The following is a 20,585-nucleotide window of genomic DNA, read 5'->3' on the forward strand; positions in this document are numbered from 1 at the left end:
CCCATGTCGGGACGAGTCAACCCAAGCTCATGTTGATGCGAGTCGACCTGTGTCCATGTCGATTTGAGTCGACCTAGGCTTTTGTTGATACGAGTCGACCCGGACCGATGTCGAGCAGAGTCTGCCCGAACCAATGTGGATTTGAGTCAACCTGAAACAATGTCTATCCTAGTCAGCCTGAGACCATGTGAATCAGAGTCAACCTGGGCCGATGTTGAGTTGAGTCGGCCCAAGCAGTTATCGGATGAGTTGGCTCGGGCAGATGTCAAGCCGAGTCGATCCGGGAATATGTCGAGCGAGCCAATGTTGAGCCAATGTCAAGCCAAATCGGTATGCGTCCATGTCGAGCCGAGTCGATCTAGGCTGATGTCGAGGCGAGTCGGCCCGGGAGGTTAATGTTGAGCCAAGTTTGCCCGAGCCGAGTAAGTCCGCGTCCATGTCGAGCCTAGTCGGCCTGGACCTATATCGAGCTAAGTCATTTCAGGCCCATGTCGAGACTAGTCAAACCGGCCCAAGTAGAGCAGAGACATCTAGTGCGCATGTCGAGCCGGGTCAACCCAGACCCATGTCGGGTTGAGTCGACTTGGAACGATGTGGAGTTGAGTCATCCCGAGGCGATGTCCAGCAAAGTCAACATGGGCCAATGTTGAGCCGAGTCGTTCCGAGACTAGTTGAACCGGGTCCAAGTCGAGCAGAGTCAGCCCAGACCTGTGTCGAGCCGAGTCCGTTCGGGTCTAAGTCAAGTCAAGTCGTCCCATGACAATGTCGATCCGAGTCGGCCCGGAACGATGTTGATTAAAGTCAACTCGTGTCAATGTCGAGCCAAATCACTACGAGCCGATGTCGAGCCGAGTTAACCTAGGTCGATGTCGAGTTGGCCCAGGACAATGTCGAGTCAAGTCAACCCGGGACGATGTCGAGTCGAGTAGGCCCGAGACAATGTCGAGCCTATTCGGCTGAGGACTATATTGACCCGATGTCGAGTCAAGTCGGTTGAGGACGATATCGAGCCAATGTCAAGCCGAGTCGACTCGGGCCCTTGTCGAGCCGAGTTGGTCTAAGCCCAAGTCAAGTTGAGTCACTTCAGCCAAAAGTCGAGTTAAGTATGTCCGGACCCAAGTAAGCCAAGTTAGCCTAGGCAAAAGTCGAACCGAGTCAACCGTGCCCAAGTCAACCTGAGTGGGCTAGAGCCCAAGTTGAGTAGGCACCCGAACATGGTCGAGTTAGCACCGGGCCCATGTTGAGCCAAGTCAACTAAGGCCTTTGTTAAGCCGAGTCGACCCAGGCCGATGTCAAGTCGAGTCTGTCCGACCCAAGACGAGACGAGTCGGCCTAGGCTCAATCCGAGTCGACTAACTTCCATGTCGAGTCGAATAGACTCGGGCCCATGTCGATCTGAGCTGACCCAAGTCCATATCGATCCTAGTCGACTCGGACCCATGTTGAGCAAAGTCGACTCTGACCAATGTCGATTCGTGTCAGCCCGGGACCATGTCAATACGATTCAACCCACGCCACCTGAGTTGATCTGGTAATGTCGAGCCGAGTCGAAGTGGTCCAATGTTGAGCCAAGTCGGAACGGTCCCATGTATATCTTAGTTGAACCGAACCGATGTCGAGTTAAGTCATCTCGGTCGATGTCGAGTTGAGTCGGCCCAGTCGATGTCGAGTCGAGTCGAGTCAGCCCGGGTTGATGTCAAGCCAATGTTGCACCAAGCCGGTCCAAGTCGATGTCGAGCCGAGTGAGCTAGAGAGGTTGACCAACCAAGTCGGCCCAGGCCCATGCCGTCGGACCGGGTCAAAGTAGAGTCGAGTCATTCCGTGCCCATCTCGAGCTGAGTCGACCCGGACCCATGTCGATATGTCGGTTGGGATGATGTCGAGTTGAGTTGTCCCGAGGTGATGTCAAGCCAAGTCATCCTGGGACAATGCCGAGCCGAGTCTTCCGGGTCCATATTGAGACGAGTTAGCCCAGGCCGGTGTCGAGCCTAGTCAGCCCAAGATCATGTCAATCCAAGTCGGCCTGAGACCATGTCGATCTGAGTCAATTCGTGTCGATGTCGAGCAAAGTCGTTCCAAGTCGATGTCGATCTAGGCCGATGTTGAGCCGAGTAGGCTCGTGCCGATGTCGAGACGAGTTGACCGTGCTCAATATTGAGTTGATGTCAAGTCAAGTCGGTTGAGTACAATATCAAGTTGATGCCGAGCCGAGTCGGCCGGGGACGATGTCGAGCCGAGTCAACTCGAGCCCATGTCGAGTTGAGTCAGCCGAGGCTGATGTCGAGTTTATCTGGCCCGGGCCCATGTCAGGCTAAGTCGCCCCGAGCCAAGGTTAAGTGGGCACGACCCATGTAGAGCCAACTCGACCCAAACCCAAATTGAGTCAAGTCGACTAGTTTCAATGTCAAGCTGAGTGGGTCAAAGTCCATGTTGAGCCGAGTGGGTCTGGACCCATGTTAAGTTGAGTCAGCCAAAGCCCAGATTGAAATGGATTTAATCTAATTGACAAAGTGGATTTAATTTAGATATAATATATTTTAAATAAATTTGAATAAATCCAAAGAATATTGATCTAGTTAAAATAGATATCGATTTTAAATCCAATTCATTTTATTGGATCTAGATTGGATTTTGAAAAAGTCCAATCCATGGCCACCTTTACTTTTAATCCATTTAAATGGATTTATCACAAATCCAATCCATTTAATGGGATATGGATTTGATATAGATTGGATATATTTTTGAATTATCCAAAATAGATTTTTAATTGGATTTGAGTTGGCTCGGGCATAAGTTGAGCTAAGTTGATCCATACCAAGGTCCAACCGAGTTGACCCGGGCCTAGATCCAGTCGAATCATTATGACCAAGGTCAAGTCAAGATGACACCGAACCAAGTCCAGCCGAGTCAACCCGGGCTCAAGTCAAGTTGAGTCAACTCAGCCTAGATTGAGCCCAAGTCGAGCTGAGTCGAGTCAGACCAGGATCAGGTCGAGCTGAGTCGAGTCAGACCAGGATCAGGTCGAGCTGAGTCGACCCGACCCCATGTCAAGTCAAGTCGACCCGACCCCATGTCAAGTCAAGTCGACCCGGGCCCATGTCAAGCTAGGCTTGTGTTAAGCTGAGTTAACCCAGGTCGCCCGAGCCCACGTCGAGTCGAGTCAGCCCATATCAACCTAAGTCCATCCAGGCCCGTGTTAAGCCGAGTTGACCCAGGTCCAGGTCGAGTTGAGTCAGCCTGGGCCCACATCGAGTTGAGTTGGCCCATCGAGCCCATGTTGAGTTGAGTCGACCTTAGCCTATGTTAAGCTGAGTCCACCCGGGTCCATATTGAGTTGAGTCCACCTGGATCCGAGTCGACTTAGGCCCAAGTCGAGTCAAGTTAATCCAGACACATGTCAAGTCGAGTCGGCCCATATCGAGTTGAGTCAACCCGAGCCCATGTCGGGTTGAGTCAACTCAGGCCCATGTCTAACCGAGTCGGACCGGGCTCATGTCATGTTGAATCGGCTCAGACCCATGTGGAGTTGAGTCGTTGTCGGTCCAGGTCAAGTTCAGTCAACTCGAGCCCATGTTGGGTCGAGTGGACCCAGGCCCATGTCGAGTTGAGTTGGTCTTGTATTAGGTTGAGTTGATTCAACCAAGCCCATGTGAAGTCAAGTCGACCAGGGCTCAGGTCGAGTCAAATCGGCCTAGGCCCATATCAAGTTGAGTCGTCTCGACCTATGTCGAGCTAAGCCGACCTGATAATAGGTCGAGTTTAGTTGGCCTGAGTCCAGGTCGGTGAGAGTCGACCCGGGTTCAGGTCTAGCCGAGTCGGCTCAGGTCCAGGTCTAGCCGGTCTGGGGCCAAGTCGAGTCGACTTAGATTCAAGTCGAGCCATGTTAGCCCGTGTCCAGAAATGAATTTAATCTAATTGACAAAGTGCATTTAATCTAAGATTTAATTCACTTTAAATGGATTTGAAAATAAAAATAAATTTGATCTAGTTAAAATGAATATGAAATTTAGATCCAATCCATTGGATTTAAATTACATTTTGAAAAATTCAATTTAAATTGAAAAATTCAATTCTAAACCCTAAACCCTAAACCCTAAACCCTAAACCCTAAACCCTAAACCCTAAACCCTAAACCCTAAACCCTAAACCCTAAACCCTAAACCCTAAACCCTAAACCCTAAACCCTAAACCCTAAACCCTAAACCCTAAACCCTAAACCCTAAACCCTAAACCCTAAACCCTAAACCCTAAACCCTAAACCCTAAACCACTCCTATTCCTACTAAAAATGTATTTAATTCTTTCACTATAAAGTATGCTGGAATTCACACCACGTCTAAATTTTAGATTAAATAAAAAGGAGAAAGTTGAATAAGATATAATTTATCTTATCGTCTCGGCGGTTTCTAGCAGGTAATTGAAGTGCTGGTAGTTAGGTAAGTAACCCTTCATGGTGAGAAGAAGATTATTAGGAATGCGAGAAGTTGAACATACCTTATAGTTTATGATTACTGCGTGGATGTTATGGAGATCACATAACTAGTAAGTTTTCAACTATTCACGTAGCAAGATTGGTTCTTAGTTAACCAGATCAGGTCATGCATCATTCCATCACCCACCTCCTTCGCGGTATAGTCTTGTTAGTAGCTTGGACGTCTCCGTTTTGAGGTTTAATCCGTGATGATTTTAGGCGGTGGATAGCAGGGTCACATCTTGCTGATCCTCAACTAACCTGCAAGTATAACTGTTCAAAAATATTCATCATTAGCAGCTAGGATAGAAAAAGAGATATCAGAAAATGATGTGATTCTGACTACGGTTTGAGCATTAATCTTCTCAACCCAGAACCTCACCGTTGGCATCTTCTAGTTGTACTAATCTCCAAAATTCTTTTTTTCCTCAACTCCAAAGGGGAAGTTTCCGTATCCTGTATCTTTCAGGAAAGAGTGGCCACAAATTCTCCCCTTCTTACAAGTTATAACTCAAAGAATGTACAAAACAACTGCATATCCAACTGCTGACGAACTTGACTCGGACCACTTATATTAAGAGTTAACTTTTTTTTCCTTAGATGAAAAATGTGTTAATTCATTTTATGTGACAAATGTATTATATAGTAATGAAAGTTATAAAAATAAAGTCTCTAAGCCGAATACATTTAAATGTTCATGCTTCGGGTTGGTTTTACACAGATTTCATTCTTGCAAAGCAATTTCATTTGAGACTAAAATTACACAAACAAAATTGCAATCAAACAAAAAAGCAGGCCTCGATAGAGAAGATCAGGGAGCTGCTTAGTAAACATTTTGTAGTCCACCAAAGGAAAGGCAAAGCTTCTGGTCATTCCCAATTTAGTAATTATTCACAGACTAAACTACAGATGGACCAGACGAAATCGTAGTTCAAAGTTGAACATCAAATCCACACTCCTTTAATCAACATTTGTTTGTCATATGATACATGTAAACATTTTTTGTCCAAAACTGATTTCCACACCATACAGCATTCTTTAAGGCATGAAGGCTGGAAAAGATGATATGAAGGTCTACCCTGAATTTATCGAGTTCAGACTCTTTGCCAGTCTGAGTTAGTACGTATTGAACGAGGTGCCTCGTCATAGCTGTCAGCTTCGTCTTCTTCATCAGAAGAAAGAAGGGATGGACCCATCCATGCTTTAAACCCTTCATTGACACGCCTTTCCACCTCTGGGGTAACTTCCAGGGGATTCATTTCCAGCCCTAGACTTCGACCACTAAAATTTCCCTCATCAAGAATTGTGACAGCCTTTCTCCTCAAGAAGAAGGCAGTGCCCCCATATAGTACAACCAGTCCCCAAGATGCAATTTCGTAGCACCAAAATAGAGGTTTAGAACAGTTGCTCACCATTGTCAAGAGGCTTGAACCAAGAAACAAGGCAAGAAGACCAAAGATGATTGCAAATATAAGGTTTAAGATGGATAGACATCGTACTCCACCTGTAGGTTATCCAAAGAAAACAAAAAACTAAGTCAATTTTGGGCTGGTAAAATGCTCGAGTATAAGATCCACCAAAATTTGAGAGCGGCACAGAGGAAAAGACCATTGATATAGAAGAAATCATACCTCTTCTTGAAGCACAAAAGTTATTTTCAACCACCTTCAAGCATCCATGCCTAGTTGGAGCAGAATATGCAACAGCCATGCCTGCAAAACAATTGTCATAATTAAAAACAAGGCATAACACAAAAAATATATTCTCCGTAATTATGGCACTAAGCTTTCAGAACTAATAACACAAGTCATTTTAACCCAAAAACAGAAATTTATGCGAAACAAAATAATGCAACCAAGAACGATCAACTGGGTATTTATCCAACCTTGTTTGGACACCCCTTCAGTTTGAACTATGTCTGATTTTGGTCCTCCTAATTTCGTTGGAGCCAATTAAATCTCTCTATTTGTGAATTTTCAACTAGGTCCCCAAACTATTTTTAATTAGGTCCTCGATCATGTAAATGTTTTCAATTGAATTCTTAGGGTTTCTAAAACCAGCACAAATTGTTATTTTGTGGAGGATTTATCCGGCCAAAAAATAACCACTGACCTACTTTTAGACTAGGGACCCAATTAAAAAATAGTTTAGAGGTCTGTCTGAAATTTGCAATTGTAGCTTAGGACCTACTGAATAATTTACCCTTTTTAAAAGTAAGCAAATTTGTTTCCCAGTCAACTTCTTTTATAACCTGAAGCCCTCAAATGCTCCTTTTCTACTCAAAATCTTAATAAAATGAATTGGACAAATTGTCTTTTGCTCAAAGTCACCAACCAAAACATCAGATTTACCAAAAAAACTCAAAACTATACCTCTTCAACCCCTAATCTATTATCTTTCAAGATCCTTCAAATTTTATCAAATTAGTACTAAATTTTTAAAAGTACTTCATATATCCCTAATCCCTTATCTAAAATATTTGGACAAAATAAGACCTAGTTTGTCAGATAAATGTGCAATTAAGCCTAAATATAATACCACAATCAAAGAATAGATGAATTATAATAAAGATGCTGTGCAATGCAATACCTATATAAGTTCAACATTGTGAATTCCGAAAGAAAGGCAGAAGGGATCATAAGTTCTGCAAAAACTTATGCTATAGAAATGAAATATATTTCAAAACATAGTTATCTCTGACTGACATCCACATCATTTAGCAAATCTGTGAAAAGAGTCCCCATGGTGAGATCTGTAGCATTATCTAAAATTTCAGTGAAATGGTTGGGAGTTGAACTGAAAATAAATTGATGTGCAACAACTGGATTCCCAAATTTGTAAAGCTTTCTTATGTTTATAACAGAAAGCATCGACTTACATGAATCAAACTGTAAAATTGTGTTGTGGATCCAAGATTTTAGAATGTAGAATTACTCTAACAAAATGCCAGAAGAAATTTGAATCAAACTGTAAAATTGTATTGTGGATAGATTTTAGAATGTAAAATTACTCTAACAAAATGCCAGAAGAAATTTGAAAACAAGTGATCCACTTCTCCAGTACTCCCTCTAGAATGCCGACATACCTTCCAATTATCAAAGACAATAGTACAATGGTCCATTGATCATATCAAACGTACTGAAAATGACCAATGTGCTACATCAATGCCCATAGATACTCCTCAAACTAGTGAGCATAAACCAGACAAGTTAATGCTAACATCAACATAATTTGCCTTCTATATCACAATAGAGAGAACAATCCAACAGCACTGAAGTATTTACGTCTCAATTCAACAGGCACCGACACCCATGTGAGCTAAGACCTCTGTTTCTCTATCTCTTAATCTTTTATTAACACTCTAAGAATTTGTGTTTAAAACTTAACTCAATTCCATAAAATCAGTTTGCTCAGTAAGGTTTGCTTAATCTTTATAAACTGTATTTAAGTTATCTCTAATAATCAAGGTTGAAATTAAAGCAAACCCTAAAGAGGCTGCACAGTGCAGGGGTTAAAGTGACTGCTATCAATATTATTTTCCAACTGACACGAACCATCTTGATTCCATTTCTTATGATTTTAGTTCAATTTAAAGGTTATTTCCTTCTAACCATGAGATGATATAAGAAGTTTATTTTCTGATCAACCCCCCAGAGATTTCACGTTTGACGGCAATCGTGAATTACACTTCCCGCATAAAAGGCAAAATCTACAGTTGAACTCTTCCCACAGCGCTTCTCTAAAAAAGATTTCCAGCGGTCCATTCTTGAAACCCTTAAACGCCAAAAATATTCTCTCAATCATTATATTATAGCCTTAAATGTTTTTAATATCAAACTTAGAATCATATAAGACACCTTCATCTATTTAATGAAACAAAACACATCAATAATAATCTTCAAAATTTGTGCATCTATCTCTTGACAAGTTGACAACAATCAGATACAAAACCCTAACGCAACATAGAAATCCAATTTCTTACCGGCAACGAGATACACAGCCGAGAGCGCGAAAACGATCATCGAAGGAATGAACACAACCATCCAGTAATAATCAGCAATCTCCTGGTCTGTGAGATAGAAAGCACCGGGAAACCGATCCGAATCGGAATCACCTTTCATCCCTATCTGTATAGACTGAAGCCTTCGATCGACGCATAACGCTCTCCTCCCATCGCTACTCGGAAACACGATTTTCATACTGATAACCGTGGACACGAATATCGCAAGCCCGATGGTAATCACTGAAATCACAGTCACGGGCCTCTGAAGCTTGCCCCATGCTTTCTCTTCTTCCCTGAGGCTCTCGTACTCACGCTTCGGCATGAACGCCTGGCGAAGTGCGTCGCCGATGATCGCCATTGACGGAAGTAGGAAAAATCAGAATGACATGGATATGCAGAATCTAGGGTTTGGAGTGTGTTCCGCTATCGAGTTTTCGAAACCCTAACACGCTGCTCCGATTACTCCACCGATTATGCTTTAGTAAAGAATCACAGAAATGGGATTTGGAAGATGGTAAAGAAAAACTGAGAGTAGTGACAGTGATAGAAACTTGAAGTAACTGCGAGCTTATGTTTGGAAACGTGAATTAACAGATTGGAAGTTGAAACTAAACGTGAAGGAGATGATAAAGATTATTCGATTTCGGTGCTCTTGGAAATTCTTAATTTCTTGAAATACTTTGTTCACTTTTTTAGGTGACGATGGCGAAATTGCTTTCAGAATTCGCTGCGCTGAAGGCAAGGCTAAACTTTTTTTTTTTTTTTTAAATCATTATTTTTTGTTTTGTTTTATACTTTATTACATAATTTAATTTCTAGGTTTTTTATTTTCCACTTCTCAATTTATATTTTTGTACTGATGAGTCATGGGTAAACCAAGTCAGCATGATTAATCCATAATTAAGAGTTGTTTAGCACAATCATTATCACAAACCAACCTCTTAATCCGGCCACCAATAAAGGTTCATTAAGATAATATAAATAGCACAGATTCCAAGAATCAAGTACGTCATTATTTACATTACTCTGACAATCGAGTACCGACATTCTGACTGACTTGATCGTCAAAGTGTCTTCTCCTAACCTATGCTTCCAGACGACCAAGAGGAGAAAGCTAAACGTGGAAGTGATCGACCAAGTGGAGGAACAAGACACGCCCTTTATCATCTTATTACACTATAATCTTGTCCTGATTATTAGTTTTAATTTATAATAAATATTATAAAAAATATATAACAACTTTGATTAATCAGTAATATAATTTTTTACATTTACAAATATTAAACTCTTCGGTTATAAAATAGTAACTTGTAATTAGTTGAATACTTATTATAAGTGTGATTATCAAGATAACTTGTGTCTGATTATACTTAAACCTTGTAGTTAATCCAAATTGAGGAGTTTAATTATATTGTTAATGCGTTTGAGTATATCTGATAGTTACCTTTTAAACATATAGTTAAGAGTACCGATATTTTGACACCTCTGTTGAGGTTGCTCCAAATTACATCCGGCTAACATGACACTTTTAATATTAAAGAAAGAGTGTGTGGGTCCAGTTGCTGAGTTGAAAAAAAAAAAAACAAAATAAACCCCATTTGGAAGGTGCGTTCGAGAAAAGAGTTTATGAAAGGGAGAAGGAGTGAGTTCGAAAAAGGGTTTTTGAAAGGGAGAGGGAGTGCGTTCGAAAAAAAGGATTTGTTCTTCCATTGAGTTGTGCGTTTGAAAGATAGTGTTGTGGATTGCGAAGGGACTTTGTTGCCTTTGCTCTTCATTGCGAAAAAACAGGTTCGAATTTGCGTTTTCGATTGCTAGGGTTTTTGATTGGTGGGGTTTTGGATTGGGCGTGACGGATAGGGTTTTTGATTGGCCGGTAAACAAACGTGGCGATTATTGAAGGGAGACAGAAGCTTTAAAGACGAGCGTTGCCGTTAGGTATGTATTTTGGTTTGGTTTAGGGTTTGCCTAATTTTGGTTTGGTTGATTTCCGTTATCAAACGATCATTTTGTAATCTTTTCAAAAATGAATGAATGGATGAGTGGATATGCTTATTTGCTATTAATATAAGGTTTTGTTTACAGGTATTCACTTTACTGATAGAAGCAAAGTGTAAAAAAAAATCAAAATGGTTTATGTGGAAAATTCTGAATCATCAAAATTGTTGTTGTACTTCTTCACTATTTTCACGTTTGGAACTTCTTGTTTTGTTTAATTAGTACGAATTAAATTGTAGGTGTCAAGTACGGGGTCTGTTGGCTTTCTTTCACTGTTGAACTCAGTCCAAACTAATTTACCAATATCTCAAGAATCAAATGCATCAAAGTTGTTTATGTTTGTGACCTTAAACTCAACAAATGTTCTATAGATATCAATTTGTTCATATAAGTTAAATTCATTCTTTGGTTGCAGGTTGTAATGAAGGAACCACAAAACTTTTTGCACACAAGGAAGTGTTTTATATGACATAGAAGAGAACCTTTATCATTTTTGGTGCATCACAACTCCTCACTATTTGAACATCGTACATGGGATACATTCCTATATGTATTGATAATATTTGTTGTATTGCAAGTTTAAGTTACAATCAATTTCATGTCTTCTTTGTTTGAATAGATGGTTATATAAAAACCATTCTTGCACCACTTGGTTGTACCTTGGGTATTGAACAAAATGATAACCATGATGTCTTCAAAATACAATCATTTTAAATTTGTTGCATTGAATTTCGTTGAATTGAATGACAATTAGGTTGGTCATAAAATTATTGTAATACCCTCCCCTGCATGTATGCAGTTGCAGTGAGAAAAAGCAACATGAAAGCCATAACCATGCAGAAAGTTATTCACGGGTCCCCACTTATTAACACATGGGTCCCCACTTACAGTATTAGGATTTCTATGACCACCACATCATGGTAAAACCCACCCAATTAACATTCATACACTGCAACTATGTGTCACTTACACACAACATTCACTTCCATTTACAGGAATCCAAAAAAATATTTGAAAACAATGACCATGCACAAAGTTGTTCTTGGGTCCCCACTTCCAGTATAAGGGTTTCTATGACCACCACATCATGGTAAAACCCACCCAATTAACATTAATACAGTCCAACTATGTGTCACTTACACACAACATTCACTTCCATTTACAGGAATCCAAAAAATATTTGAAAACAATGACCATGCAGAAAGTTGTTCTTGGGTCCCCACTTATTAACACATGGGTCTCCACTTATAGTATAAGGGTTTCTATGACCACCACATCATGGTAAAACCCACCCAATTAACATTCATACACTGCAACTATGTCTCACTTACACACAACATTCACTTCCATTTACAAGAATCCAAAAAAATATTTGAAAACAATGACCATGCAGAAAGTTGTTCTTGGGTCCCCACTTATTAACACATGGGTCCCCACTTACAGTATAAGGGTTCCAATGACCACCACATCATGCTAAAACCCACCCAATTAACATTCATACCATCCAACTATGTCTAAACTACACACAACAATCACTTCTAGTTCTTCGAATCCAAAAACAAAATTTAAGACAATGACCATGCAGAAAGTAATTCATGGGTCCCCACTTATTAACACATGGGTCCCCACTTACAGTATAAGGGTTTCTATGACCACCACATCACGGTAAAACCCACCCAATTAACATTCATACACTGCAACTATGTCTCAATTACACACAACATTCACTTCCATTTACAAGAATCCAAAAAAATATTTGAAAACAATGACCAAACAGAAAGTAATTCATGGGTCCCCACTTATTAACACATGAGTCCCCACTTACAGTATAAGGGTTTCTATGACCACCACATCACGGTAAAACCCACTCAATTAACATTCATACACTGCAACTATGTCTCAATTACACACAACATTCACTTCCATTTACAGGAATCCAAAAAAATATTTGAAAACAATGACCATGCAGAAAGTTGTTATTGGGTCCCCACTTATTAACACATGGGTCCCCACTTACAGTATAAGGGTTCCAATGACCACCACATCACGGTAAAATCCACCCAATTAACATTCATACACTGCAACTATGTCTCACTTACACACAACATTCACTTCCATTTACAGGAATCCAAAAAAATATTTGAAAACAATGACCATGCACAAAGTTATTCTTGGGTCCCAACTTTTTAACACAAAGGTCCCTCTTACACTATAAGGGTTCCAATTAATTTATTAACAAAGACCTTCACATTCATGTGCTCCAATGACAACTTTCTGCCAAAATATGATATAAAAAAATTCTTAAACTAAATAACTTAAATGAAATTGAGAATGCTTCCATTTATGAAATAAAAGTATCTACATTGTTCACATCAACTCATAATAACTAACACTTTTTTTGTTACAATTGAAAGTGTACAATTACATTCAAAATAAGTCCAATAAAAATCAAGGGCGATCTACTTCCAAATCTGTCAATACGGCTTTTCGTTGACCGTTAGACTCATGCAGCACCCACGAAAATAGCATCTCTTGACGAAAGCGTAAGAGCTCCTTCTAAATAATATATCATGGAATCAGTTTGCAATCACCAAACTATAAATAAAATGTGTTAAGTAATCAAAATAACTCTTACCGTGGTGTAATTGGGAAAGGTGTTCCCTTCCAAGTGTTGTGAACCATACCACAACTCCATATATTTCACAACTAAAATACCACAGTCATAACTGCATACAACCAAAATAAATTTAACCCTAAAGAAGAATTCAAAATATTAACTCCAAACCAAATTAAAGAAAATATCAAATCAAAATAAATATGAATATTACTGTCAATACTAACCTATTCGGTTGTAGGGGAACATTTTCTTTTACCAATGAAATTTGAGCACCACTCTTTCCAGAAAATTCATCAAGAATTTCAAAAAGGTGTTGTAGATGATCAACCTACAACATGCAATTTAACAACAATGATAAAGAAATCCAAACCAAATATGATAAACAATGACCACCACATCATGTTAAAACCCACCAAATTAACATTCATACCATCCAACTATGTCTAAACTACACACAACAATCACTTCCAATTCTTCGAATCCAAAAACAAAATTTAAAACAATGACCAAGCAGAAAGTAATTCATGGGTCCCCACTTATTAACACATAGGTCCCCACTTACACTATAAGGGTTCCAATGACCAACACATCATGTTAAAACCCACCCAATTAACATTCATACCATCCAACTATGTCTAAACTACACACAACAATCACTTCCAGTTCTTCGAATCCAAAAACAAAATTTAAGCCAATGACCACCACATCATGCTAAAACCCACCTAATTAACATTCATACCATCCAACTATGTCTAAACTACACACAACAATCACTTCCAGTTCTTCGAATCAAAAAACAAAATTTAAGACAATGACCATGTAGAAAGTAATTCATGGGTCCCCACTTATTAACACAAGGGTCCCCACTTACACTATAAGGGTTCCAATGACCACCACATCATGCTAAAACCCACCCAATTAACATTCATACCATCCAACTATGTCTAAACTACACACAACAATCACTTCCAGTTCTTGGAATCCAAAAACAAAATTTAAGACAATGACCAAGCAGAAAGTAATTCATGGGTCCCCACTTATTAACACATGGGTCCCCACTTACACTATAAGGGTTCCAATGACCACCACATCATGTTAAAACCCACTCAATTAACATTCATACCATCCAACTATGTCTAAACTACACACAACAATCACTTCCAGTTCTTCGAATCCAAAAACAAAATTTAAGACAATGACCATGCAGAAAGTAATGCATGGATCCCCACTTATTAACACATGGGTCCCCACTTACACTATAAGGGTTCCAATGACCACCACATCATGCTAAAACCCACCCAATTAACATTCATACTATCCAACTATGTTTAAACTACACAAAACAATCAGTTTCATTTCCAGGAATCCAAAAACAAAATTTAAGACAATGACCGTGGAGAAAGTAATTAATGGTTTTCCACTTATTAGCACATGGGTCCCCACTTACACTATAAGGGTTCCATTGACCACCACATCATGCTAAAACCCACCCAATTAACATTCATACCATCCAACTATGTCTAAACTACACACAAAGATCAGTTTCAGTTCCAGGAATCCAAAAACAAATTTTAAGACAATGACCATGCAGAAAGTAATGCATGGGTCCCCACTTATTAACACATGGGTCCCCACTTACACTATAAGAGTTCCAATGACCACCACATCATGCTAAAACCCACCCAATTAACATTCATACTATCCAACTATGTCTAAACTACACAAAACAATCAGTTCCATTTCCAGGAATCCAAAAACAAAATTTAAGACAATGACCATGCATAAAGTAATTAATGGGTTTCCATTTATTAACACATGGGTCCCCACTTACACTATAAGGGTTCCATTGACCACCACATCATGCTAAAACCCATCCAATTAACATTCATACCATCCAACTATGTTTAAACTACACACAACATTCAGTTCCATTTCCAGGAATACAAAAAATTAATTGAAGACAATGAACATGCAGAAACTTACTCATGGGTTCCCACTTATTAACACATGGGTCCCCACTTACAGTACAAGGCTTCCAATAACCACCACATCATGTTAAAACCCACCCAATTAGCATTAATATAGTCCAATTATGTGTCACTTACACACAACATTCAGTTCCACTTACAGGAATGCGAAAACAAAATTGAAGACAATGAACATGCAGAAAATTACTCATGGGTCTTCACTTATTAACACATGGGTCCCCACTTACACTATAAGGGTTCCAATGACCACCACATCATGCTAAAATCCAGCCAATTAACATTTATACCATCCAACTTTGTCTCAACTACACACAATATTCAGTTCTAGTTCTAGGAATAAAAAAAAATAATTGAAGCCGATGAGCAAGCACAAAGTTACTCATGGGTCCCCACTAATTAACACATGGGTCCCCACTTTCACTACCAGGGTTCCAATGAACACCACATCATGCTATATCAGTATATCAATTTCGAACGTCAGCCAACGAAATAGAACATCGATCCAAAATCCTTCATAGTCACACACCCTATACAGATTCAGTTCTCATTATTACCTATCATCTTGTCTATGAAAAAAAAGAAGAAATTACATACACATTGAATTTTTAACTTTAAATTTTTGGATAAACAGATGATGCTTTTTTAAGAGGTTCTTGTTATGCATGCACAATCTCAAATACATCCACTATAGCAGTCAAATTTGGTCAATCACTACACCAAAATAAACACACTTACCTTCTCCTCCTTCCTCGTAGCGTTTCGCAAACCACCTTCTCCTCCTTCCTCGCAGCGTTTCGCACACCACCGTCAGTTCGCACTACTCCGCCGTCACCGTCAGTTCGCACCTTTGCCCTCTCCGCCGTCACTGAAGTCACCGTTCGTCTATCTCTACACGTTCCTATGCTTGCGGGAAATTTGAATTTCAAACCCTAATACACTCTTCCCCCTTTTCAGATCACATGCCACGTTGCTTTTACCAAAAATACCAAAAGTGCCTATGCCACATCATCCATTCCTCCACGTCACACAGGTGTAAATTGGAGCAAACGGTTTGGAGGTGTCAAATAATCATTTTCCTATAGTTAGAGGTATTGAAAAGACGGAATTAAAATAATATATTATCTTGATTTTCTTGAAATTTTGATTAAAATAACATATTTGAATTATTTATTCTTTTAATAGTATATTAATATCGAATATTTATTCAAATATCATATTATGTTAAATAAATACCTAAATAACACGATCTGTTATAATAATTTTGAATTCGGTTTTATTATAAATTTAATTTATTTCTAAAATATTCTAGAACACATTTTTTTTATTTCTTGGTAAATCCAAAATTAATGAAATATATTCTAGAAAATATGTTTTGAAAATATTTTGAAAAGGGCAATTCAGAAGTCATTTTCTTAAAAGGGGTAAAATAGTCTTATCTGAAAATGATGGGTTGTAGGAAGAAATTTGTTAGGGTGCAGGAAGAAACAGCCTTTTCTTAAAAAGTATAATTAACTTGTGGATATTAGCAATACAGTTGGGCTAGCGAGAATGGGCTCAGGCTTTTCACTAAAAACATTGTCTGTAAATTAAAAAAGAAAGTGACAACTAGTAAAAGTATCGAGCCGAATGAATGGGTCCTTTTTTTTTAGAACAAAAGGCTTGTTGTAGGAATAATAAAAAGTAAAAGGTCCTAGAAACAACATATAGGCTTCTTCCTGCATCTACACACCTTCTTATGCCACTCCCATAAGTTTTTTGTATTCCAAAAATACTATTTTTTTAATATTTCGGATTACATAATCTGAAAGTCTTTTTCTAGATCCAGAATTAGTTTCTAGATCATGTAATCTGGAAATCTTTTGTGATTAGTTTCCAGATTACATAATCCAAAAGTCTATTCTATACATAAGATTAACTTCCGAATTATGTGATCCAGAAGTCCTTTTTTCAGATGTGTGATTAGTTTTTGGATTACATAATCCTGGAAGTATTTTCTAAATATGAGATTGATTTTTGGATTATGTAATCTGTAATATATTCAGATTATATAATCTATAGGCTTATTTCAAATTCAAAAAAGAGTTTTGGATTTTATAAATCTAAAGAGTACTTTTGGATCCAAAAACATCTTTTAGATTATGTATGGGGGTGGCACAAAAAAGAATAAAACGGTATTTTCACATTTAGTATGGGGGTGGCGCAAGAAGGTATGGAGGTGTAGGAAGAAAGAGTCCAACATATACAGTACAGAAAGAGCTTGGATGTTTCTTACTACATCCCAACAAATTTCTGGCTGCACCCATCATTTTCGCTAAAACCTGTTTTACCCTTTTTAAAAATAATTTTTTTATCATTCTTTCCAGAATGTTTCCATAACATGCTTTTTTAACACATTTTATATGTATCATTCCATAAATAAAAAAATTATTCTGAAAAGGATATTTTAGAATTGACCTTTTTCTCTTCCAAATTTTTTATTCCAAAAACATGTGTTACTTAAAAAAAACTCCTTATTCTAGAAAAGACGGTTTCTTCCTACACCTCCGTATCTTCTTTTGTCACCTTCTACACAACACAAAAATACATTTTTATCATTTTCGTGTCATCCCATAGAGTAGTTTCTGGATTATGTAATCCGAAAACTCATTTGAAACAAGACTTCCGGATTACATAATCCAGAAGCTAAATAAGAAAGTAATCATACATCTGAAAAAAGGTTTCTAGATTATGTAATTCGGAAACTAATTACAAATTTGAAAAATGACTTTAGGATTATGTAATCCAAAATATTATAGAGGGACATTTTTGAAAAATTGAAAATTTATGGAGTTGAGAGAATAAGGTACGGAGGTGCAGGAAGAAACAATGTTCAGAAAATAGTTTGAATACTTCGAAAAATATAAGGGTCCAAGAGAAAAGATTTAGGAATGTATTAGAAAACACCCAAAGAGTTTTTTCCTACTTTTTTTCATACTGTATGCCATCATAAGCTACAAGACAAAAGTAAAGAAAAAAACACTTCTATAGTTTGCATGAGAGGCAGGTAGTTATTCATCCAAATGTAGTGATGATGCAGTCGTAAGACTACATTTTTTATACTCTTTTTTTCCTCAAATAATACTATTCTCGATAAGTTTCATTTAATATTATATAATAATTTGCTTAGTTACTAAAATGTCACATATTTTTTTTTTTGAATTATCGTTGTTCCAATATTTCAATTAAAAAAACAAATATTTAAAAACATTTTACATTAATTATCTTTTTATATTATTTAATTATTTTATTGTATTTTATAATAATAATACTAATTATTATTACTTATTTATAGACTTGTGTTTGATTTTATTGAAAACATAGTGTTAATAATAATTTATTGATTTACTAAAAGGTTAAATTTTATCGGTCTCTTGAGATTCACTCCCGCAATAGAATTCAAATATATTATAGAATTATGATAGTATATTTTTCTTAATAAATAAATGTTTTGTTCGAATTGTTTCAAACACCAAATCAACAGTAGTCTTTATTATAATTATTATTATTCATAAACTAATAACTTTTTTTCCACAAATTTACTATAAATATCTTAATACAAACAATTTTTTTTTTCTTACATCATTCTAAATCCACTTGTTCAATAAATTTCGTCAAACATTTTGAATGAATTTAGTAAAACATATTTAAGAAGGGAATTGCAGTTTTGTTAAAGAATAAAATATAAAAATATTCTTAAAAATTGAAATGAGGACGTCCTTTTCTTTCCTGACAGTCTCATAGTGATATGATTTGCCCGCATATACTTTATATTATTACTATACTTTCTCCCCTTTTATTTTGATTTTTTTCAAAAATAAAAAAATACAATACTTTTTATTTTAATGAAATAATTTTGAAATTTATATTTTATTTTTGTTTATCTTCTTTTTATTTAACATAGTAAAAATATATTGTAAATTATTAAAAATTAAAAAAGATAATGGAAAAAATAATTAATATAATTTTGAGCTTTACAAATGATAAATAAATAAATAAAACTGTAATTTATAGAAGCTCCGAAGATTCTTCATTATTATATAAAACAACGTAAATTTATATAAAATAAATACAATTCATCTAATACAAAGGTTTCTTATGCCAGGAGAGAATATACCCTTGGCTATTGTGAATGGTTATTCTCTTAGCCGGTTTGCTTTGGAAAATGTGATCTTATTTGTTTTCTTCTAAAAAATTTATAGTTTGTTCTCTTCTTATTTTTAATTAATCATGAAAGTTGCCCTAATAATACAAGTTACTGAGATTTTAATTCTATTGATTTCAGCTCCAGTTTCTTCAAGGTAACTAACATGCATAACTTTTTTTAGTATATATATAGTAATAATGTTTTATGTGTACTGCTACGACAGAAAGAAAGGTATAATGTTTAGTCAAAAAATATATATATAAAACTGTTAGAAATAATATATCTTATTGTAACAAAATCCAGTTTAATAAGGCACAAATTAGTAGGTGTGTTTAAAATAATATTGGATGTAGAAAGAAAGCTTAAATAGGTCATAAGTTCAATAAAAAGATATTATAAATATGACATCAATCTAAGAGGTAAGTAGAGTGAATTTTATCTAATGATGATATAAACTATTTCTGAGTTTGAATCGGAGCGTCTTGCAGGTACACACACCCATATGTGAGAAAAGACCGAGAGGAGAAGCCGAGAGATGCACTTGACTCAGCCCAACTTAATAAATTCAACCTGAAAAACCCATTCCGATAGTCCAAATTTGAAGAGTCCAATTAGAGAAGTTAATAGATAGTTTCTGGCCATGACTTAACCTTTTATTAAATATGTATAGGAGAATTTTTTGAGGCAAAGTTGGAATGAAAGTTTGAATATGATGAGTGTGTAATTTGTCGATTTGGAACAAAGAATATCAAGTCTATGAACATGAAAGCTTTAATCGGAAGCGCATAACATCAATAACATTAAAGAATGTTAATTCTAGAAAATAAAAGGTTACATATGTTTTGCATTTCAGCTGATTGGACATTGACCATGTAAGAGATATGAATTAGTAATTTAAAGCATGAATATATTATTATGAGCTGTGATGAAGACTTGTTTGATAAGCACAAGACCTAATACCGGTAATATCAAGATATGAATGAGATATATTCATATTATTTATGAAGGAGTTGTTTGTAATAAAATAATAATGGAAACTGAATATATTAAAGGATTAATTTTATTTAATTTAAAAAATTAGGTGAGACTTTATATAGGCTTTAGAAAAAAAAGTAACAGCTATTGTTAAGGTAATAACTATTAAAATATAATAATTTAGTAATTAAAGATGAATATGTAATTTACTAATTGAAAATAAAAATTAATATGATTAATTGTCTATTTTACTAATTTGACCTTGTATTAATCCCCAAAAATAGGAGAATGAATATTAATTATTTCCATTCTGAAAAAAATTATCCAAATGGTATAAAAGTTTTTGTATAAATG

General features: G+C 36.8%; 1 protein-coding gene across 1 annotated transcript; it reads right to left on the minus strand.

Moving 5' to 3' along the window:
• Nucleotides 1-5,303: 5,303 nt before the first annotated feature.
• On the minus strand, nt 5,304-9,223 carry LOC137820723 (uncharacterized). Its single transcript, XM_068624937.2, has 3 exons — nt 8,453-9,223; nt 6,102-6,182; nt 5,304-5,974 (listed from the first exon to the last, which is right to left on the minus strand). The coding sequence occupies exons 1-3, from the start codon at nt 8,829-8,831 to the stop codon at nt 5,565-5,567; spliced, it is 870 nt and encodes a 289-aa protein (XP_068481038.1). The 5' UTR covers nt 8,832-9,223; the 3' UTR covers nt 5,304-5,564.
• Between the last annotated feature and the right edge of the window lie 11,362 nt (nt 9,224-20,585).

The sequence above is a fragment of the Phaseolus vulgaris genome, chromosome 9, assembly GCF_051622355.1.
Source record: "Phaseolus vulgaris cultivar YP4 chromosome 9, ASM5162235v1, whole genome shotgun sequence".
NCBI lineage: Eukaryota > Viridiplantae > Streptophyta > Magnoliopsida > Fabales > Fabaceae > Phaseolus > Phaseolus vulgaris.